The 23,573-nt window shown below is 52.8% G+C and overlaps 2 protein-coding genes and 1 non-coding gene across 11 annotated transcripts in view; 1 reads left to right on the plus strand and 2 right to left on the minus strand.

Moving 5' to 3' along the window:
• The window catches only part of PPP6R3 (protein phosphatase 6 regulatory subunit 3), a 148,478-nt gene extending 148,089 nt beyond the window's left edge, over positions 1-389 (minus strand). For 8 of the 9 annotated variants that reach the window (XM_004383640.2, XM_023738141.1, XM_023738140.1 and 5 more), the window contains exon 1: positions 276-389. The gene's annotated coding sequence lies outside the window, so the exon portion shown is untranslated. The remainder of the gene's footprint in view (positions 1-275) is intronic. The other variant, XM_023738137.1, reaches the window with a different exon arrangement.
• Positions 390-881: 492 nt separating this feature from the next.
• Positions 882-954, plus strand: TRNAA-AGC (transfer RNA alanine (anticodon AGC)). The gene has a single exon. It is a non-coding gene; the product is annotated as a tRNA-Ala (tRNA).
• Positions 955-15,258: 14,304 nt separating this feature from the next.
• LRP5 (LDL receptor related protein 5) overlaps positions 15,259-23,573 on the minus strand; it is a 101,194-nt gene continuing 92,879 nt past the window's right edge. The window contains exons 24-25 of the mRNA XM_004383888.1: positions 18,172-18,269; positions 15,259-15,520 (exon numbers count right to left, since the gene is read on the minus strand). Of these exons, the coding sequence (XP_004383945.1) occupies positions 15,259-15,520; positions 18,172-18,269 (360 nt within the window). The remainder of the gene's footprint in view (positions 15,521-18,171; positions 18,270-23,573) is intronic.

The following is a 23,573-nucleotide window of genomic DNA, read 5'->3' on the forward strand; positions in this document are numbered from 1 at the left end:
CGCAGGCCGCGCCCGTCAAGGCGGGCGCAGAGTTGCCGCCAGGCCTGCCTCCCGCCCCTAGCCTAGCCCGGCGGGGCCTCAGCGGGGAGCGCGGCCTGACAGGGCGGGCGAAGACGGCCGGAGGACTCACCGCCTCCCAGCCGCGGGGCGAGCGAATTCCGGGGGGGAGGGGAAGAGGGACCGGACGCTCCTGCCCGCGCCCCAAGGCTCAGCGGAGGACCCCGCCACGCGCCCCCCGCGCCGCGGCCCGCCCCGCCACCTCCCCACGCGGTTACCTGGAGGTGCCCGCGACCCGCCGCTAGTCGCGCTCAGGCGGGAAACGCGCTCACCGAAACCATCAGCGAAGCGCCCAAAATGGCGGACGTATCAAGCAGGCCTTGAGCTCCCCCGCCCTCCCTCCGGCTGCCTCGCCACCAATCGCCGCTCTGCCCCGCCCACAGCTCAAAGCGCATTGGTCTCCCTCTCCCGCCCCCTGCAGCCTATTGGATGGCCTCACATCTCCGCGGCCTCCACTCCGATTGGCCTGCGGGCGCCATCAGTCAAGCGCGAGGGGCACATTCTTTTCCCATGGACTTGACGGATCCGGAACCTCTAGGACACCGGAGTCTGAGAAACAAATCAGAAACCGGGAGGAGCCTGGTGGGATTCCCCTGCGCCGTAGCAACAGCAGGGACTCCGCCTGACGGACGCTACTGACTACCAATCCGAGGAGCCAATGCTTTTTAAAACTAAATGGAGCCAAACCAATCCAGGCTGCGGGCATCGGGCGGCAGGGGAGCCAATGGGCGTGCGCGATGGCCGGGGGCCGGGCTGCGGTCGCAGCGACACGGGTGATGACGTGAGCGGTATGTGTTTCCCGGCGACGGAAGTGATCCCGAGCTGGGGAATTAGCTCAAATGGTAGAGCGCTCGCTTAGCATGTGAGAGGTAGCGGGATCGATGCCCGCATTCTCCACGCTGAATTTTATAAAAGGAAGCCGTTGTCGCTTCACCCACGTCAGGTAGCTGTGCCAGGATTGGGGGTCAAGGTGATAGAGGTGGATTCCCTTCTCGCGCTGTGCGCCCACTTCCGCGGGAGAAAGCAGACGTGTGCAAATAATAGAATGGGTGTCCTTTTTGTCTTCGAGAAGGATTTACACACAAGCAGCTTACAGAACCGTCCGGGCTCCTCCCCGGGAGGCCTCCCAGCTCCAGGACCCCCTTTCCGTACGGTGAACCGGCCCGGGACACCTAAGAGTCGCGGGCGCCCGCCTCAGGGGCTTCCTAACAACCTGCCTTGTCCTAACGTAGATTCGAGGCGCCTTTGAGTCTCACGGAAATCAACAAGAGGGCAAAAGTTAGACATGGGCGATGAAAAGGACGAACATGTTTCGCCTCCTGAAGCGAGGCCAGAGTGGAATCGAGTGCAAAGTCGCACCCCAAGGATGTGCTTGGGCTGGGGGCCTGAGCAGGAAAGGCTGGTCTATCCGTTCGTGCAGCAGCTCTGTATGGGGCGCTGCAGGTGTGCAAGGACTGTGGGGTACAGGGGCGCGGACGTCCTCGCGGCTCCGACACTCAGTCCACAGCCAGGGAAACATCGGGGAAGCCGACGGGCTGGTGGCAGAGAGTGTTGGACGCCCTTCCGAGGAGGTGGCATTTCCACCAAAGCCCGCAGGACAGGAAGCACGAGCCGTGGGCTCTTGGGTCGAGCGTGGCAGGGATAGAGACTGGCGCAGAGACCCCGAGGCGGGGCTTTGACGCACTGAGGGAACAGGCGACGCTGGGGCGTGGCAGGAGAGGGACAGGACAAGAAGAGCGGCAGTGGGGCAGGGTCACGAATGTGCCCCCGATGCACATTTTACTCAGAGGACGCCGGGCCTGGAACCACAGTGGGGGATCCATACAGGGGACTGACAGGTCTCCCCCAGCCTTTCCCAGCAGCTGCTCGGATGGTGCTGGCTTGGTCATTCCAGGTCAAATAGGGTCACTGGGTGACTGGGAGGCTTCCCCAGGCTGCCTCCAGGGGTAGAACTTGGCCACTGCGTGTGGGGGTGGGGGCTGGAGCTGCCGAGTGGGTGCCAGGCTGCGTCCTCCGCCTCCCACCTCCTTTGGCTCCCATCAGCAGGCTGCCTTCTGGGCTCAGCGTCTGTGCACCCCCACCCTCATCCCTTGCACAGACCTCAGCTGGCCTGAGCTCCTCCACCTCACTGACTCTCAGAGCCTCGAACTGCACGGAGAATTGGGCCCAGCTTGGCTTGTCAGGTCAGCTCCCAGACCGGGAGAACTGGGTCTCTGGTGCAAACATGGGCGCACCTCCCCAGCTCACGCCTGCAGCAGATCCTGTGGCTAGAGGCCAGCTCTCCAGAAGGAGCTCACTGCCGATAGCTCCCGAACAATATTATCAGTCCCATTTTACAGATGAGTTAGCTGAGGCCTAGAAAGCATTTAGGAGCAGCTGGGTGGAGTCAGAATTGACCCCACGGCAATGGGTTTGGTTTTTTTGTTTTTTACTTTTTTGTGTGTATGCGCTTTAGATGAAGGTTTACGGAGCAAATTAGTTTCTCATTAAACAAGTAATACACATATTGTTCTGTGACATTGGTTGCCAACCCCAAGATGTGTCAACACTCCCCTTCTCGACCTTGGGTTCCCCATTACCAGGTTTCCTGTCCCATCGTGCCTTCTCGTCCTTGCCCTGGCTTGGTGTGTCCATTTAGTCTCGTTTTCTTTTATGGGCCTGTCTAATCTTTGGCTGAAGGGTAGACCTCGGAGTGACTTTAGTACTGAGTTAAAAGGGTGTCTGGGGGCCATACTCTTTTGAGTTTCTCTAGTCTCTGTCAGACCAGTAAGTCTGGTCTTTTTTTGTGAGTTAGAATTTTGTTCTCCATTTTTCTCCAGCTCTGTCCGGGACCCTCTGCTGTGATCCCTGTCAGAGCAGTCGGTGGTGGTAGCCGGGCACCATCTAGTTGTGCTGGACTCAGTCTGGTGGTGGGTTTGGGTTTTTTTTTTTGAGTGGTACGAAGGAGCCCTGGTGGCACAGTGGTTAAGAGCTCAGCTGCTAACCAAAAGGTTAGCAGTTCAAATCCACCAGCTGCTCCTTGGGGCAGTTATACTCTGTCCTATAGGGCCACTATGAGTTGGAATTGACTCGATCCCAATGGGCTTGGCTTGGGTGGTGCAAAAGGTGCCCTAGTGATGCAGTGGCTAAAGCGCTCAGTTGCCAACCTAAAAGTCGGCAGTTTGAACCCACCAACAGTTCTGTGAGAGAAAGATGTGGCAGTCTGCTTCTGTAAAGATTTACAACCTTGGAAACCCTATGGGGCAGTAGGAGTTGGAATCTACTCGACAGCAGTGGGTTTGGTTTAGGGTTTTGGGTGGTACACGTGCTTAATCGCTGGAATGCTGACTGTAAGTTTCACCGTTTGGACCCACGCGGAGACGTCGCAGAGGAAGGACCTGACAGTCTGCTTCTGAAAGGTCACAGCCTTGGAAACCCTATGGAGTGCAGTTCTGCTGTGCAACACGTGGGGGCGCCGTGAGTCAGAACTGACTGGACAGCCGCTGGTTTGGTTTTGTTAGGAAGCATTCGGGCACCAATGTTGGCTGGATGATCTAACTTCTCTGACTCGCTGGTGTTTATGTGTAAAGTGCAGGTGGTAACATCAACCCACCTGTGCCTCGGCCCTGAGGGTGCCGGGCCTCTAGAGAGGCAGCCACCAAGGGCAGATGTTGCTCTCACTGACCCCGCTGCTCACAGAGGCTACTGAGGGACACAGTCAAGACCAAAAGCAATTCCCAAGGTGTGCTCGGTGCAGCGGAGGGCGAGGGAGGGTGTGTCCCAGAGAACCTGGGGCACAGGTGGAGGGTGGTGTGAGGAATGCATTGTCTTTGGAGGACTGGGTTGGGGATGGTAGCCGGTCTGGGGAAAGAGAAGAGGAAGTAGGTCGGGAGCCAACCAGGGAGGGAGTCCTTGGAGGACTGGAGAGGAAACTTGGGGTTTATGCTCAGACAGTGGGAGCCAGGGAAAGTTTAGGAGCGGGAAAGGGACCTGTTCAGGGCTGCCCATGCTTCAGAAGGGTCAGATTGGAGCCAGAGTAGCAGGAGGGGGCACGGGGGGCCGGGCCAGGGGGCACGTGTCTCGTTCTGCTCTGCACGGGGAGAGCACCTGACAACAGCAGCACACTATTCAACCCGCTGTAGGGATTCCAGCAGGTTCGGAAAGTGCAGCCCCATTTTTACTTGGAAATGTAGCTCTTTTTCTTCAGTGCGTTAAGGTCCGCTCCAGGTAGGGAAGGGGTGAGGAGCTCCTGTCCCCGCGAAGGGATGTTTGCAGACGGAGTGTTGGAAGAAGGCGGAGCCGCTGGGGTCGCTAAAGACGTTTGTTGTTAGTTGACAGCAGCTGCTCCACAGGGTTTTCAAGGCTGTGACCTGGGAGCCGATCACCAGGCTTTTCTTCCAAGGTACCTCTGGGTAGGTTGGAACTGTCAACCATTCAGTTAGTAGCTGAGCGCTTCACTGTTTGCACCACCTAGGGACTCCTTGCTAAGGACTAGGGCTCAGGTTTAACAGGCTGCCATCAAGCTCATGGGGAAAGAAAAGAGCAAAGTGGTAGGGCTGTGGGAATCCGGGAGAAGAGCTAGCAAGAGGTTACCTTGGTGAGACCCCTGGGCCCCTGGTCTGAGGGTGTGGTCCAACAGGGGGCCCCAAAGCTGTGAAGAGCCGGCGCAGTGGCTGGGAGAAAGAACTCTGCCGGAGCCCCACCCACCTTCTCACCACCCAGGTTTCTCCGGGCAGGACCCCTCCCCATCGCAGGTATCCCTGCTCCCCCTGTGGCCTGCCTGGCAGTAGAAATGCCCACGGCCCGGTCACATGATTCTTGTCCAGCTGCCTGGAGGCTGCCTTCCCACAGTGCCCCGGGCAGACATAAGCCCGTGGACAAGGAACATCTCTCACCCCCTCCTAGGATCAGGTATTGGAGAGGGCTGAGCTGAGCAAATGACTCCCCGCTGATAAGGTTGAGGGGAGGGAGCCCATTACACAAGGGAGACCTCAGCAAGGGGTGCAGGGGTGCAAGGCACTCGGGGAGTGGTGGCTGTCACCCTGGAGGAGAGCCGGTTTGGAGGGAAGGCAGAGTTCCTTCGGGTCATACTGAGTAGCACCCCCAGTTGGTAACATGTATTGGATAAAGCAGCAATTGAGCAAAAAAAAGAAAAAAAAAAATTCTGGCCTTGCTGCTTTTTGCCTGAGCCTCAGTTTCCTCATCTAGACACCATCTACCTAGCTGGGCTGTTGTGATGTTCAAATGAAATAATCCAGGTTCACTTCACCTCCTTGTTGAAGATACACCTCAGGCAGCTGGTTCTAATCCAGTATGATCTCATCTTAACCTAACTAATTACATCTGTAAAGGCCTTATTTCCAAACAAGATCATTCTGAGGTTCTGGGTGGAGAGGAATTTGGAGAGGGGGGCACTATTCAACCCACTACAGGGGCTCTAGTAGGTTATGAAGGTTCAACCCATTTTAACATGGTGTCTTAGTCATCTAGTGCTGCTATAACAGAAATACCACAAGTGGATAGCTTTAACAAAGAGAAATTTATTCTCTCACAGTTTAGTAGGCTAGAAGTCCAAATTCAGGGCTCAGCTCAGGGGAAGGCTTTCTCCGTCGGCTGTGGAGGAAGGTCCTTGTCATCAGTCTTCCCTCGGTCTGGCAGCATCTCAGTCCAGGAACCCCAGGTCCAAAGGACGCACTCTGATCCCGGCACTGCTTTCTCGCTGGTGGGATGTTCCCAAGTCTCTCTGCTCACTTCTCTTTCCAAAAGGTGGTGCAGGCTACACCCTAGGGAAACTCCCTTTACATTGGCCACAGGATGTGACCTTAGTAAGGGTGTTAGAATCCCACCCGAATCATCTTTAACATAAAATTACAATCACAAAATGGAAGACAACCACACAACACTGGGAATCATGTCCCAGCCAAATTGATCCACACATTTTTAGGGGGACAGAATTCAATCCGTGACACATGGAAACCTAACTCTTGTGTTTCTCTTCAACATGCTAAGCCCTCCCGGCCTCCCCAGGGGAATGCCATGCCCCCTCTAGTTTGAAGACTGTGTTGGCCCCACCCCCGGATTTGCAGGACCTTCGTTAGTCAGCGGCCACACCTGACTAATCTCTGGGTCCCCCCAGCACGCAGGTGACTTAAATGCAGGGCTCTGCACACAATAGGTGCTTACTGAAAGCTGGCAGATTTATTTGGCACCTAGAAGGAGGCCAGGGGTTGGTCCGCGCTCCTGGTAGGCATCTACATGGCAGAAATGGTCCAGCGGAGGGTGCAGAAGAGGCCCCTGGCCACCAGGCGGCACCCCTAACCAGGCAATGACTCCACGTGGGGGCAACGCACTGGGAGCTGGGGAGCGGGCAGGGGAGGGCTGCGGGACTCCAGGGCTCTGCAGCCCAGGCAGCTCCTTTGCCACCCTGTGCCCTGATTCCTGGCAGGCCCTCGCAGTCTGGATGGCTGGCAGGGCAGGAGAGTGGAAAGGGGAGCCACCCAGGGACCCCCACAAGGCAGCCGCTGCTTCTGAGCCTGCAAAGGCCTCCCCCCTGCACTCTGGGTTTGCGGCTTGTGCTTCAGTTAACACCTCAGGGCGCGTGGCCCAACCTGAAAACAGGTATCTCGAGCCCTTGGGGCCCTGAGCCCCCAGGAGGCCGGCCCAGGGTGGGGGACCCTGGGTGCGCCCTCTGGCGTTAGCAGTATGCCCCGGGGTTACTCCCCCCACCCCCAGCCCACCGCCCCACCGAGTTTAATAGGTCACAGCTCCATTTATCCGGGGCCGGGGCCAGGCACACCACTCGGCTTTTTCCCGGGCGACGTTACCTGCACTCACAGGTGGGGAACCCCAGGCAGAGAAGGAAGCTGGCAGCTGTGGAGCAGCGTTCCCAGGCAAACTCGGCCCTCCTCCCGGAGGCACAGGAAGCCGTGGCGGACTCTAGAGTGGGGTGTCTGCACTCCCGGCTCAGGTCTGCTCCCAGCCGAAGCTGATCTCGGGGTGGCACCAGCAAGTCTGCCATTTCCATCCCTGCCGTCCCAGACTCATCACCTGGTGGGGGGGCGGGGCTGGACGGTCGGGAGCAGGGAAGGCCACTCCCCAAGGTCTGTGCCAGTACACCTGGCCCCGGCAGGGTCCTTGCTCTCGCCCCAGCTGGTGGTCACTCAGTAGTGTCCCCAGCATGGGTGCCACCTCCCTGTCCACTCCTCCTGCAGTCCTGGGTCTCAGGGGTTCTTCATTGTGAGGGGTCTTGCGCTTGGCTGTGACAAGACTCTCCTCCCCCTGCCTCCCAGCCCCCTTGGGGTGGGCTCAAGGCTTCAAATTTGGGGTCCTGTTAGAAGGCCAGGAGACTGAGGGTGCCTCTCCCAGATCTTGTGTTTTGATTTTTAAGTGGGGCACACCCACCACCAAGTGTGGGCGTCCTTCCCTGACCTCTGACTGGGGTCCGACCCCACCAAGTCTGCTGCGGTGGGCATTTCCGCTCTCCCCTCTGGACATGGGCATCCTGCCTGGTGGCAGGGGCGACTGGAGACCAGCCCAAGCTTCGCCACGACACACCATTGCTGATTTACGTCTGTCTCCTCCCAGATCGGGGACCCGAGGGGCAGGCACCAGGCCTTAGCTGTCTTCTCCAGCACCCACGCTGGGTGGGCAGACAGCAGCCCCAGGAAATGTCGGCTGGATGCCTGATGGCCAGGCACTGACCGCCTGTCTGCAGGAATGGGCAAGGTGGGGGCCTGGAAGCAGAAGGGATGCAGGGGGACTGGGAGCCCGAGGGAGTGCAGCTCAGCAAGTGAGGCCCTGCAGCCCCATCCACCGGGCACAAGGGGCCAGGAAGAGCCTCCAGAGCCCCAGTGCCTTCTCGGTGGACAGCGGCCCTGGCGGGTACACACAGGTCAGTTGACAGCAGACAGCAGCAGGGAGCGGCCAAAGCCAGCTGCAGGCAGGGCAGGTATGTAAGTTGCGTAGCAAGCTGCAAAATGAAAAGGTGGGGCCCCTTGTTCAAAAGAGATTAAGAATTTCAAGACGCCAACAGCAGGACATTAAACCAAGTGCCGGCCCTTCAAGACCGCACGGGTCTTATGCCCATGAAGCCAGCGCTTCCTGTGTCTGTCAGAGATGCTAGATGAATAGTTTCTTTTATAAAGATCAGCACAAAGCTGGTTCCCATGAGGTGGAGGTTAAAGAGGTCCCAACGTCAACTACTCCCCCTCTCCTCAGCACTCTCCCTCCCATCTCTGGGTTCAGTAATTTGCTGTAACATCTCACAGAACTCATGGACTCACAGTTAAGTGGTTTATTAGGGAATAAACTCGGGATTGGGATCAACTTGGAAGTAACAAGAACAACAACTCAGGACGCAGTTCCTCAATCAGGACAGCTGCTTCTTGCTGTCTGCCGCCGGGCCCTGCTGCCAGACTTCTTGGGCAAGTGTTACATCTCTGAGCTCCATGGGTCGGCGAGCCCAACCACAGCTGGTCTCCTGGTTCCTGCAGTCTCCTGCTGCCTCTCTCCCTGTCTTCCCTGTTACAGCTCCTCTCTCTCTCTCTCTCTCTCTCTCCATGTCTCCCTTTAAGCCTAGCAGGATGGCAAAACTGACTGATTCCCTCACTAAAGATCCACACACCTTATCTGCATGGTCCCATCCCCACAAGGTTGCCATGAACTTTATTTCCATTATTAGCAAGCTATCCAATCTCCTTGGTGGGCCACAGGCATCTCATTTGCATAGTCCCACCCAATCATTGGAGCCCTGGTAGCAGAGTAGCTAAGAGTTCAGCTGCTAACCAAAAGGTTGGCAGTTCGAATCTACCAGCCACTCCTTGGAAACTCTATGGGACAGTTCTACTCTGTCCTATAGGGTCGCTATGAGTCAGAATTGACTTGACGGCAACGGGTTTGGTTTTTTTGGGTTTAATCGGTCATTTGGTGGGAGTTACAAAGACTACGGCTAGAAGGGTCATATTAAGGAATTCACTGCACTACAGCCACCCCCTGGGTCTTCTAGGCATTGGGCCTTTTATTCCTGAAGGATTAACTTCCCCCGCCTAGTCATTTTACCAGTCCCAAACAGTCATTAACTCGTCCTTCAATAGGGCAAAGAGTCGTAAGGGTGGTTACTCAGGTACCAGCCATTCAGGTCGGCTGCAGGCATCCATCTGATGTGGTCAGGTTCTCCAAAAGTCATCTCGGCTTCACCCTCTCTGGCCTCTGATAAATTTTAACTGAGACAAGATTATTCCCTTGCTCTGAATCTCTCTCGAGGTATCAGCATAATGTCAGATTTCCCCCACTGCATAATCCATTTATTCATTCCTTTACCTTCACCTATTATTACTCCTTCCTTCCACCTTGGGAAGGAACATCAGGTTCAGCTGCTGTGCTGATCCAGATTGCTGGTAGCAAGTGCAGCCTAGCAAGCGCTTCCCCCTCAGTCCACTCCCATTCATGCTGGGTAGGGTTACATAGGTACAACGCTAGCGGGCTATCGCGACCGCTAGGCAATTCGGCAGTAGTCACTGTCAACCTCAATTCTGCCAGATGAGGGGAAGGTACAGTCTATTCTATCAGGCCCTTGCAAATTCTGGCATATAGGTTCACGGGTATAGTTATAGTCTCTTGCTTAGGGATCACCCCTGCTTCTGGCACCTGCAGCTCCATCCCTAGTCCTGGAACTGCATCATCCAGCAGGAAAAGGCAATTTTAGGTGATGTGGGGAAGAACTGTACAGTAGGACCAGCATCCTTCCCCGTCCCCTCTTCCCCAGATCCCCAGAGAAGTGTAGAAATCTGTCCAGTGGTGATCCTCTCTTTGCCCCCTCATGTCGAGTGTGAGCATACACTCATGAAGGTGTGTGAGCCAGCTGTTCATGCCTTTATCTCCTGTTCTACACAACAAAGGTTTCAATTGTCCATTCCAGTTCTCTATTAAATCATTACTCTGAGAGTGGTATACAACATGGTATATCCACTTAATATGTTTCTTGGCCCACTGCTGCATCCTGAGGGCTATGAAGTATGTTCCTTGGTCTGATGAAATATAACTCAGCAGCCCAAATTAGTACAGTATCTTTTGTTCCAATCTCTTAATGGTGTTCTTGGCATTTGCATCTGTCACAGGCTATGCAAAGCCCAGTCCAGAGTAAGGATCTATTCCTGTGAGGACCCATTTGTAGCCACTAGTGCCACTGACGTCCTTGGCTCAATATAATCAACTTGCCAGCTACCTGCAGGGCCTTCCTGTGGGGAATCTGCCCCTTAGCCATCTGCAACCTCTGTCTTTCTCGCTGGCAGACAGAGCAGTCCTTATGGGCATTTTGTGCCTCAGACAGTGCAAGGAGGATATATCTAGATTCACCCCATCTCTACATTGCTGCAGCACCCCCATGTCCACTCATTTCAGGGACTCAATTGGCCATCTCAAGTGAGCATACCAATAGGTCCACTTGCTGATTCCAATCGCCTTTGGATCCAGGAAGGGGGTTTTTCTGATGGGCATCGGCATGTCCTACTCATATGTGCCTTCTAAGTTCCCAGAGTGCCTTCCATAGGTTCACGCCTCACAGGGGTGTCCCCTTAATAGTCCAATTTTCCATTGACCATTTACGTGACCATATAGCCAGGCTGTTGGCCACTGCCCATGAATTGATAAAAATCCAAACATATGAGCTCTCATCATTGTGCAATTCTTCCATCACAGCTAGGAAGGCAGCATGCAGTTCAGTCCATTGAGCTGACCTCTTCTTACCTTCTTCAGAGTCTTTCCAACTGCTGGTCTTAATGCAAACAGTTTTCCACATCACATGTTGTCCATGTACCTTGGAACTGCCGTCCGTGAACCAAGCAGCCTTCTGCTGGTCAGCATAAAGTTGTTCATAGGGCACTGTCCATGTAGCGATAGGCTCTGGCAGCTTCCCAGGGGTTCCAGGGTAGGACCTATGGGAAAAGTGACTACCTGCTTTTGGATATGGTGGGTGCCTCCCTGCATTCCCCCAGTAGCTTGTTCTTGTAGGAACCATTTCCATTTTATATGGAACTTGTTTGGGCACTGCTTTCCTTATTAGGGTGTTTCTCTGACATCACCCAAGACGTTATGGGTATTTCAAGTCTCATGATGATTTTACATCCTCTGTCATTGAGGCCGTCTCAATCAATGCCCAATAGCAGGCAAGTAATTGCCTTTCAAATGGTGTGTATTGTGCTGCAGCATCTGGCAACTTTCTAGTCCAGAATCCCAATGGTCACCATAGGGTGGTGTTCTCAGGTTTTTGCCATAAGCTCCAGTCTGCATAAGCACATGTGGCAGACACCTCAGAAATCATGTCTGAATGTGGATCATAAAGGCCTAAAGGCAGGGAGAGTAAGACTGCTTTCTGTAATTTAGACAGCCTGCTGTAGCTCTGGCCCCCATTCGAATGCAGTTTTCTTCCGCGTGGTTTTATGGATGGGAGCCAGCAATATTTCCACATGTGGAATATGCATTCTCCAAAATCCAAACAGACCAACCAAACATTGGGCCTTCTGATTAGTCTACTTATCCTTGGTTGCCTGTGGAATGTCACAGGTGGCTCCTGCCCAAGTTATTCCCAAGAATTTCACCATTTGGGCAGGGCTCTGGATTTTTTCTGGATTAACCAGCCTTCGTTGGTCATGTGGGCCACCACTGTATTCAAATCAGCCCTAGCCTGTTCTTTGATATTTGATATTAACATAATATTGTCAATTTAATGTATCATTACACTTGAGATCTGCACCAAGTCCAAGTTTCTTCTAACCAAACTATGACAGTAAGCCATGGAATTCAAGTAACCCTGTGGCAGGACAGTACAAGTAAATTGGAATTCTTCCCACATGAAAGAAAACTGAAGCTGGCTCTTTTCCGAGATTGGGATGAGAAAAGGACATTTGCAAGATCACTCACTGAGTACCGGTCTCCTTTAGCCTGCTGTATTTTCTGCACCATTGATACCATGTCTGGAACAGTGGAAGCCACAGGTGGCACTACTTTATTTAGGCCTCGATAGTCTACTGTCAGCCTCCATGAGCCATCTGCCTTTTTCACGGGCCATACAGGGCTGACAGAGAATTTGTCGGCACCAGCACTCCAGCTTTTAGCATGCCTTTAACCAAAGCAATAATCTCCTTTAGTCTGCTGTTTCAAATTAACAACCTGAGTGAGTTTGGGCAATTCTAATGGTTCCCATTTAGCATGTTCAATCGGTACTGGCCTAAGGGCAGACTTACACGCCTTCAGTTTTACAATATCAGGTAGAGGGAGTGTTCCCCAATTAGACATAATATCCATACCAATAATACATTCAGGTGAGAGAGATGCAACTACTTCATACAAGATCTGTTTAAATCTTCCAATTCTCATCCAAACTTTCACCTTAATCACATTAACCACTGCACCCCCAGATACCCACAGTCTAACCTTAGGCCCCTTAAGATTTTATTGACAGGATTTGGGATTACAGTACATTGGGGTATTGTGTCCAGGAGCCCCAAGAAAGTCTCTTCCCCACCCCTAGACCATTTTACCCACACATGTGCATATGGCCTCGGGTCTCTTGCTAGGGGCTGGACCAGAAGACCCTGGCCCCCTTGTCAATCCTTATCTTGATCAACTACTTGAGCTTGGCTTCAAATGGCCCCAGGTGGGACTCCCCATCATTAAATTCTTCCCAACTGGGTTGAACAGAATGAACTTGTTTAGCCCTCTTTAACGTTGGGGGACCAGCAAGAGTTTCCATTGGTCCACCCAGCCTCTTGTAGTGTTGCATTAGAACCTGTCTCAACTCCATCAATGTCCGCTGCATTCATCCCATCTCTTAGTAACCATCTAAAAATCTCTGTCCTGCTAGGGTAAGTTCTTACCATATTGTCTATTCTCATTTTCCTATGAATCACCCTTATGTTTCCTGCATCTGTAAGACCCATGCGGGAAAGCTCTGCCAACAGATCCAACAAGTCTTCTCAGATTGTTGCTTTGTTTTGCAGTAGCAAGGTTACATGGGGTGCCCATGTAGAAGGGGCTCCCTTGGTTACCATATCTGCCATGACCTGTGTAAGGGGCATACTCATTGGATGAATATCCTGATCACCATAAAGCCATTCCAGCATGGCTTGAATTAGCGGCACATCAGCTGCTTCCTCTGGAGTGTTCCATTGGGTATTCAGAGGGGGAGAGGGGCAGTTTCCCTTCTCAGGGTAAACAAATCTCACTGCAAATTTATGCAGTCCACCAGGCTGGCTGTTCTCTCCAGGTTAACCTGCTGTGTAACTGGATCTTGTATCATCATTCCTGACTGTTCCATAGTGAGTTGTGGGTCTTGCATCAACCCAAACATACTCTTCCATTCTGCAGCATTCAAAACTAAAGACACTGACCCTAAATCAGTCGCTCTCACAATCCATTTTAGTAATGGTTCCTCTGGAAGCTGGTGATACTGATCTGCAAACCGATGCAACTCCTTTACACTATACCCCTTGGTTTCAATAGTTTCTTGGTTTTGCCCGTTCCCCTCCCAGACTATCTTCTTGGTGACCAATGGTTGTAGAGAAACTTCCTGTTGCTCCTACACTTTTTTCCTTTCCGGGGGGACCCTGAGACTAGCAGTCATAGCTCTGACCAGACAGGATCTGGGCTTGGTTCAGTGCTACAATCCACTCCTACATTCTTTTCGCTGCTATTGCAGCTATCACTGGTAACAGAAACCAAGGAATTGTGTCTCCCCTGCCCGTATCACTCTGTATTTCCTATGCATCCAACTAGCCTATTCCTCAGGAATTAGATCCACCACTCCTAATTCCCGTAAATAGCGTTTGCCTTGGGTAACTGATTGCAACGTAACAGCTGCTTTAATCCATGGGTGTTTTTAATCCCATCCAGGAAACAAAGGTTTCTCATTCTCTCGTTTATTCCCTTTTTTCCAAAACTAAATATTCCAGTGAGTCTGGGCTGTTGCAGGGAACTCCACTGTTCTGACACCAACTAAATGAATAAATTTCTTTTGTAAGGATCAGCACAAACCTGGTTCCTATGAGGCAGAGGTTAAAGATGTCCCAAATGTCCAAGTTCTTCTCCAAGCTGCTGTCCCACTCCATCATCTCTAACATCAACTGCTCCCCTTCCCTCAGCACACTTCCTCCCATCTTTGGGTTCTGTAATTCACTGCAACATCTCACAGAACTCATGAACTATACTTACAGTTAAGCGGTTTATTAGGGAAGTAACAGGAACAACTCAGGATGCAGTTCCTCAATCAGGACAGCTTCTTCTTGCCCTCTGCCACCAGGCCGTGCTGGGGGCTTTCTTGGGCAAGTGTTACATCTCTTAGCAGTGTGGGTTGGCCAGCCCCGTGGCAGCCATCTTGCCCTGGTCCCCTGGTTCCTGCTCTCACTGTCTTCAGTGTTACAGCTCCTGTCTGTCTGTCTCCCTTTAAGCCTAGTGTGATGGCAAAACTGACCGGTCCCCTCATTAGGGTTCCATACAAGGGTGCCATGCACCTTATTTACATTAGTAGCAAGCTATCCAATCCCCCTGGAGCCCTAGTAGCGCAGTGGTTAAGAGTTTGGCTGCTAACCAAAAAAAGGTTGGCAGTTTGAATCCACCAGCCACTCCTTGGAAACCCTATGGGGCAGTTCTACTCTGTCCTATAGGGTCGCTATAAGTCGAAATTGACTCACCGGCAACGGGTTTGACTTTCTGGTATCCAATCCCCTTGGTGGGCCATAAGCACCTCATTTGCATAGTCCCACCCAGTCACCGGGTGGTAGTTGTAAAGACTATGGCTAGAAGGGCCATATTAAGTCATTCACTGCACTACAGACGACTCCTAGTGAACACATTGCCCTCTGCCCAGAGACGTCTCTGCTCATCCTGCTGGGAATCCAGCAGAGACAGAAGCCCTCATCCAGGAGGACAGGTGCTCCGGAGGCAGGCCAGAGCCTGGCGTTTGCTCCGTGGGGACACCAACTTGGGATTTCAACTCAAACACACACAGGGCACGAAAGAACAGCAGTTACGTTTAAAAAAATTAAATTTATAAATATTTTCTCCACTGTACAAAGTTCTCCCAGCCCCACCCACCGCATCACTGTTCACATTTCTTGTTTTTAAAATCCCAACTATATTTATTTCTTAAGTCATAAAATATATTTTTTTCTTTGTTCATATTTAAAAATATTTACAGGGGCGCAGAGAGGCCAGGGCAGCCGGCCGAGGTCAGGATGAGTCCGTGCAGGGGGATGGCGGGGGTGGGAACAGGTGGAAGTAGCTTCTCTCCGTGGCCGGCGATGGTGGGCAGCTGTCTTCTGCCGACAGGTACTGGCTGTGGGGCGTGGGCGGGGGCGGGTGGGGGTCTGAGTCCGAGTTCAGGTCCAGGTAGTACTTGCTGGCCTTCCAGCGGCTGGCACTGTAGTCGCTGTCACACACGTCGGTGCTGCAGGGGGTCGTTGGGGGTACCATGCCGCGGATGATGTAAGGCCTGCAGAGGACAGAGAAAGGGGTGGGCCCTTGATTCGGGAATGCCCATGGCCATGTCCGCCCCAGTGGGTAAGGTGCCCTGGAACAGTTAACAAGTACAAGCTCTGGAGCAAGGCAGGTCCCACTCGGGATCCACCCCAGCTGAGCGGCCCGGGCAGGTCACTTCCCTCTCTGAGCCTCACCATCTTACCTGTAAAGCAGGTGTGCCTGCGCTGACCCTGCAGGGCTGTTACGAGGGATGGCTCTGTTAACTGTAAGCCTGGGCCCCGGCAAGGCCCGGAGCCCCAGGCCAAGGTTGCCTCTGTGGAGAACAAGGACCCCACAGCCTGCCTGTCAAGGTCAGAAGCCTGGCTGGGTGACCTGGGCAGCTGACTTAACCTCTCTGAGCTTCAGGTTCTCATGGAGGAAACAGTATCCGTTTCACAAGGTGGCTGGGAGTTAGAGGAGAAGCTACGTGGAAAGTGCTAGAAGTAGTACTTGACATAAGAAAGTGCTGGCAACCCTTCGCCATTACATCGTTACTATAAACGTTGGAGACTGTATGGCCGGGATGGTTTCATCTTGAGTTAAAACAATCTGACTCCAGGAGATGTCTCCCCCCCTCCTCCATCACAGTAACGTCACCTCCCAGATGCCTCCTGCGCCCACACGCAGCCCAGAAATCCTGCATCAGAGTCTGGGGCCAGGAGTGCGGTTGTGGTGTGTCTGAGAGCCCCGGCCCTTCGCAGAGGGGCTCACAGGGGCTGGAAGGTGGAGCCGACACCCAAAGAAGGTGCAGCCTGTTACACACCTCCTGGGGCCTGGAAGCAGGAAGGGACCCTGTGTGCTGTGAGGTGGGCCGTGGGGAGGGGGATCGAGATCAGGAACAGCGAGAGCAAAGGCACAGGGTGGGACCGGAGATGGTCAAGTCTGTCTGCTGTGACTACCACGGGGTCCGTGACAGGCGAGGCTGCTGTTCATAGCCCGTGACAGCCAAGGTGGACAGTGGTGGCTGGACACGACACTGAAGCACTAGGGAGCCACTGCAGGTCCTTGAGGGCAGGTACGCGGTAAAGAGAAGGCCAGAAATGAAGATCTGCCTCTGCGGGGGGCCGTTCGGTTCCCCTTTCTATGCTGCCCACCCCAAGCTGTGAGGAAGTAGCGAGAGAGGGAGGCTGCGGCTGGGCCCAGGAGTTCCCAAAATTGGCCACTAGGCGGCAGTGTAGCCTGTCTCCACTTCAGGTGGTCCCAAAGACGTGGCCAAGGCCCTGAGGTCCACGAGGCCTGAGCCCAGCCCACCTGCCTCACCAGACTCAGGCTTACCTGGGGTGAGGGCCCCAGTGGACCTGGGGGTGAGCGCTGTTGGCTGAGACCACTGGGTTAAGGGGCTGAGGCTCACCCCACCCACCCAGGCTCTGACCCAGCCCCTGGACACAGATCAGGTGGCTGGGACTCCACGTTTCAAGATTCCCAAGTGCCTCACCCCACCCAGAGAGAGAGACGGGCCTGTGACCCTAGTACGGGAGCACTGGGGGAGGCAGGGTCTTGCTGAACAGGCCTGTGGGTTTCTCAGGCTTCAACGGACCATTTGATGTAGCAAGTAAGGAGACAGGACCATTGAACCTACCGGCGTCATCTAGTCCATTTGGATTCATGGCCACCCCGTGTGTTACAGAGTACAACCACTCCATAGGGGTTTTTTGGCTGTAATCTTAAGGGAAGCAGATCGCCAGGCCTTTCTTCCATGGTACCGCTGGGTGGGTTCAAACCACCAACCTTTAGGTTAGTAGTCAAGCAGAAGCCATTTGCGCCACCCAAGGACCTCACATGTATCGAGGGCCCCACACGTGCTGGGTGATACGGCCAGCACTCCACACCCATTTTATTTATTTTAGTTTTTTTTATTGTACTTTACATGAAGGTTTACAGAACAAACTAGCTTCTCCTTAAAGTTAGTCCACATATTGTTTTATGACATTGGTTAGCAACCCCATGACATGTCAATACTTTCCCTTCTTGACCTTGGGTTCCCTATTACCAGCTTTCCTGTCCCCTCCTGCCTTTTAGTCCTTGTCCCTAGGCTTGGTGTGCCCCTTCAATCTTGTTTTGCTTTATGGGCCTGTCTAATCCTTGGCCAACGGGTAAACCTCAGGAGTGACTTCGTTACTGAGCTAAAAGGGTATCCAGGGGCCATACTCTTGGGGTTTCTCTAGTCTCTGTCAGGCCAGTAGCTCTGGTCTTTTTTTTCCCACACCCATTTGATCCTGCCAAGGACTGAGGCCCTGAGAGGCGACATCACTTGCCAGGGTCCCACAGATGGGGTTCACACCATGCCATCGGAGCCCGAGCCCTTCCCCTCCGCACATCAGCCTCCCATGGCACCAGGGCCTGGACTGGCCATGTGGGTGGGAACACCCCTGTGGCGTCATTCAAGGCCCACAACTCCACAGCTACACCTGCCAGCAGCTTGTCCCACTTCACAAACTACCCTGTGAGCCGAGAGAGCCCACGCAGAACACCCAGACCAGTGCGGCTCGGTGGGGAGGCGGCCAGGTGTGGTCGGGGCGGGGCCGGCAGAGCCCCAGCGCACACCCACCACCACCAGCCCGCCGCGCCTTCCCTCGGTTTTCCCACCCGTCAAATGGCACATGGAGGGCTGTGGGGGGTTCTTACCTGTATGGTCTTGTGGAGGCAGGAATGTTTGAAGAGTAGAACATGTCCACGTTGTACAGGGAGGGGTCTGTGGCAGGGGATGGTGGTGGGTTCAGGATCTGGGGGGAGCAAAGAAGGGGTTACCCAGTGCTCCTCGGGAGCGGCCGCCCTCCTCCTGGGTTCTCGCCCCCAGTGTGGTGGTTCTGTGCTGTGCCGGCTGGCTAGCCTGGTGCCACACTCCCCTGGATCCCTCCTCTGGATGGTGCCGGGCTAGCGCCTCCGTCTCCTAGCGCTGCTGGACCGCAAACAGCGCAGGTGGGTGCCTTAACAGGCAGAAATCCATTTTCTCACAGTTTAGGAGGCTAGAAGTCTGAATTCAGGGCGCCGGCTCTCAGGGAAGGTCTTTGTCCCTTTTCAGCTTCTGCTCCTGGGTGACCTTCGTGTGGCGGGCCATCTCTCTTCTGCCATCTCCACGTGCTCACTTGCTTGTTTAATCTCTTTTATATCTCAGAAGAGACTGACTTAAAACATACCCTACGCTGTTACTGTCTCATTAACGTAACAAAGAAAACCGATTCTCAAATGGGATAATAACACAAGTATAAACCCACTGGCCTTGAGTTGATTCCAACTCACAGCGACTCGTAACAGTTAGGGTTGGTGAGACCAGAGGTGCGGGGTGGGGGGTAGAGCAGCCATCACACCCTGAAGTTTGCTGCAGGAGAAGGGGAGGGGGCAGAGGTGCCTGTGGATCCACCACCCCAGATCCACGTCAGATGCTCACCCATGAACTCAGAGGCCGAGTTTCAAAGAGGCACTAGACCTCCTGTTATGGGTTGAACTGTGTCCCCTCAAAATATGTGCGGTAAATCCTAACCCCTGTCCTTGTGTGAAGGAACCCTGGTGGCGTAGTGGTTAAGCACCCGGCTTCCAACCTAAAGGTCGGCAGTTTGAACCCACCAGCTGCTCTGTGGGAGAAAGATGTGGCAGTCTGCTTCCATAAAGATTACAGCCTTGGAAACCCTATGGGGCAGTTCTACTCTGTCCTACAGGGTCGCTATGCATCAGAATACACAACAACAGCAATATACTTGTAGATGTGATCCTATCTGGGAATAGAATTTTCTTTGTTACATTAATGAGGTCATATCAATGTTTGGTGTGTCTTCAGCCAATCACTCTTGAGATATAAAAAGGGCAGATTAGGCACAGAAGCAAGGAAGTGCAAGTGGGTGGATACAAGCCACATGAAGATCGCCAAGAAACCAAGGAACAGAAGCTGAAAAGAGACAAGGACCTTCCTCCAGAGCCGACAGAGAAAGCCTTCCCCGCGAGCCGGCACCCTGAGTTCAGACTTCTAGCCTCCTAAACTGTACAACTTCTGTTTGTCAAAGCCACCCACATGTGGTATGTCTGTTATAGCAGCGCTAGGTCACTAAGACACCCCCTTTGTGCCCCACCCCTGGCGGCAGGACACCCTGGCTTCCCGATGTCCCCACAAGCTCCCACGTCTCCCTGCACCTGGGCCACGGGAGGTGGGTTTCCTGTAAAGTTCACTTCCCCAGTCTTGGGGTGACCCAGTGGCTCTCTGCTTGGGAGCCTGAGATGCCAGGCTAGGCCGTGGAGGGAAGAAAAAGGAGCCCACATTTGGGGTCAAGCATGGCTTCTCACCTTGTGTAGGAGGGGAAAAATGACCTTATTTCAGCCTTTCAACCTTGTGAGGAAGACATTACTATTTTTATGTTTGCAAAGATCAGAGAGGTCACACAGAAGGTGACCAAACTGGGATGTGAGCCCAGTCTGTAACTCCAACTCCAGTGCTCTGTCCATTATGCCCCATTGCGGTGGAGACGCTGGGGGAATCGACTGAGAGGAGCTGGCCGGAGACCCCAGGAGAGGCAACACTAGGCCACAGCCTCCCCGGGGTGGGGTCTCCTGGGACCGTGCACACAGTGGGCCACACAGGACGGTGAAGACCCCAACAAACCCTCAACAGAAAACTCGCCGTTGCTCACACGGTCAGGGAACAGAGTGCCGGCTGACGGAACTTCCAGAGAAGCTTCCAGGGTCTAAAAGAAGGGCCTTCAAGTTTCTTTTTTAGTAAAGAACCATTTCTTTAAATATTTTCTCGAGAAGTTCTCTTAACTCTTACTGGCCCATCCCCCATTATTTCCATGCCTTGTTAACTACTCCGTATATTGAACTTCCCGTTCAAATTACCGGATGGTCCTATCTCCTCACTGGACCTACTAATGCAGGTCACCTGGGAGGCACCAGTGAAGACAGTTGGTCGCCGACCTCACGCAGTACCTCTAATTACGTTCTAGGAGGACCAAAGATCTAAACATAAAACATGACAGCGTGGAACGCTAGGAAAGACAGCAGGAAAGGAGTCATCTTTGTGATCAGAGTCCAGATGGCTTTCCGAGCATCCAAAAAACCCTCAGACTCCATAAAAGCCCAGATTGATAACTTCACTAAATGGCCAAACATAACCAAATCAAAAGACAAAAAACTGGGAAAAAATAGTTTCAGCACATACGCCAGGCAATGGGCTAATTTCCTCACTGTATTTATACTTTTACCTATATCTAGTCCCTGGGTGGCGCAAACGGTAAAGCACTCAACAAATAGCTGAAAGGTTGGTGGTCCAAACTCACCCAGAGGTGCCTCGGAAGACAGGACTGGCGATCTGCTTCTGAAAGGTCACAGCTTGAAACCCCTATGAGGCAGTTCTACTCTGCACACATGGAGTCACCGTGAGTTAGAATCACTCACAGTAACTCCATGTGCAACAGAATAAAACGCTGCCCAGTTCTGTGCCATCCTCACAATCATTGCTGTGTGGATCGTAACAAATTATGGATAACACTGTGAAGAACGGAAATTTCAGGACACTAACTGCGCCCATGGGGAACCTGTACATAGATGAAGAGGCAGTCGTTCAAATAGAACAAGGGGATATTTCACGGTTTAAAATCAGAAAAGGTGTGCGTCAGGCATGTATCCTTTCACCATACTTATTCAGTCTGTACGCTGAGCAAATAATCCGAGAAAGTGGACTCTATGAAGAAGAATGCGGCAGCGGGATTGGAGGAAGGCTCATTCACAACCTGCAATACGCAGATGACACACCCTCGCTTGCTGAAAGTGAAGAGGACTTGAAGCACTTACTGATGAAGATCAAAGACCACAGCCTTCAGTATGGATTACACCTCAACATAAAGAAACCAAAAATCCTCACAGCCGGACCAATAAGTAACATCATGATAAACGGAGACAAGATTAAAGTTGCCAAAGGATTTCATTTTACTTGGCTCCACAATCACCGTCCGTGGAAGCAGCAGTCAAGAAATCAAAAGATGCATTGCATCGGGCAAATCTGCTGCAAAAGGCCTCTTTAAAGTGTTAAAAAGCAAAGACATCACCTCGAGGACTAAGATGCGCCTGATGCAAACCATGTTGTTTTCAATCGCCTCATATGCATGCGAAAGCTGGACAATGAATAAGGAAGACCGAAGAAGAATTGATGCCTTTGAATTACGGTGTTGGCGAATAATATTGAATATACTACGGACTGCCAAAAGAACGAACAAATCTGTCTTGGAAAAAGTACAGCCAGAATGCTCCTTAGAAGCAAGGATGGCAAGTCTATGTCTCACTTACTTTGGACATGTTACCAGGAGGGACCAATCCCTAGAGAAGGACATCATGCTTCGTAGAGTGGAGGGTCAGCGGAAAAGAGGAAGACCCTCAATGAGATGGATTGACACAGTGGCTGCAACAATGGGCTCAGGCACAAAGGTTGTGAGGATGGCGCAGGGCCAGGCAGTGTTTCGTTCTGTTGTACACAGGGTTGCTATGAGTCAGAACTGACTCGACAGCACCTAACAACGACAATAACTAATCTAGTATGATCTCATCTTAACTGGTTTCATCTGCAAGGACCCTAGCTCCAAATAAGGTCACATTCGGAGGTTGCTGGGCAAATAATCTGAGAAACAAGACTATATGAAGAATGTGCCTGTATCAATCTATGTCGAGAGAGCTTACAAATCAAGAAGACAAATACCAATAATCCAATTTTAAAAAGGACCCGAGTAGACCCATCTGAAAAAATAAAACTGCAAAGGTTCTTAAACACACAATAAGATGTTCGGTGTTATTTGTCAGAAGAAAAATAGAAATTAAGGTAACGTGATACCCCTTTCACCCTACATCAGGCTGGTGGAGAAAAAGGTAGGTAGGGACGGTGTTAGCCACTGTGGCCTCTGCTGCTGGGAAGGTGGACTGGCCCTCCCGAGGGGGTCACTCAAGACTTTCTTCCTGTTATCTTTGCACGGGAGGGCAAATCACCGGACGGACCATCAGCGTGAGCCTGGCCACACGACTTCACAAGGGGTGCTATGCAGCCATTAACAAGATCGGGGCAGCTGGAGGCAGGATGCAGCATGAACTGCAGGACACAGGAGAGCAAGGGCAGGGTGCGGGTCAAGGGTCAGACAACCAAGCTCCACTGCCTACCGGCACGATGACCCAAGCCAGCAGCCTCCACTTGCTCTTGGTCTCCTCTGCTGAGAAACAGGGACGACGGTGCCTCCTCACAGAGCTGGGTGAGGGTTGGTGTGGCGCACCAGGACGCTAGGCCAGTGGGAGTGTGAGGATGCTCAGTACATGCCGGCTCTTGCATACCATTGGTAGCAAAAAGCAAAGCTCAGAGCGGAGTCTGCAGAGCCTGCCATTGGCTTTGAAAAGCACACAAGTAAAAACCAAAAATCAAACCCATTACCGTTGAGTTGATTCCTTCTCACAGTGACCCTCTAGTAAAGCAGGTGATAAATCTGAATAAGGTGAAGGATCGTATCAAAATCAGTTTCCTGATTGGGAGACTATACTATACTAATCTATTACGACTGGGGGAGGCATCTCTGGGTGGTGCAAACAGTGAACCAAAAGCTGGGAGGTTCCAGTCCACTCAGAGGCACCTAGGAAGAAAGGCCTGGCGATCTCCTTCTGAAAAATCAGCCACTGAAAACCCTATGGAGTGCAGTTATACTCTGATACACATGGGGTCGCCGTGAGTCGGAGTCGACTTTGTGGCAGCTGATGGTTTACCATCAGGGGAAAGTGGGTGAAGGGGATATGGGTCTCTGTATTTTCTTACAACTGCGCATGAATCTCCAATGATCTCAAAGTAAAAAGTTAAACAATTACTCTTTGCTGGGGAAAGAAAGGTACACACCCTTGTACACTCGTAGGTGTACAGGTGACCTCTGGAAGGGCACAGGAGAAACTTGCTCTAGGGCGTGCCTCCAGGGAGGACCTGCTTGTCCCGAGGGAGGGGCACCGCAAGCTTTCCCCCATTTACTCTCCTGTACCATTAACACGTATGTCCCGAGGGAGGGGCACCGCAAGCTTTCCCC

This window comes from Trichechus manatus, unplaced genomic scaffold, assembly GCF_000243295.1.
Source record: "Trichechus manatus latirostris isolate Lorelei unplaced genomic scaffold, TriManLat1.0 scaffold00113, whole genome shotgun sequence".
NCBI classification, from domain to species: Eukaryota; Metazoa; Chordata; class Mammalia; order Sirenia; family Trichechidae; genus Trichechus; species Trichechus manatus.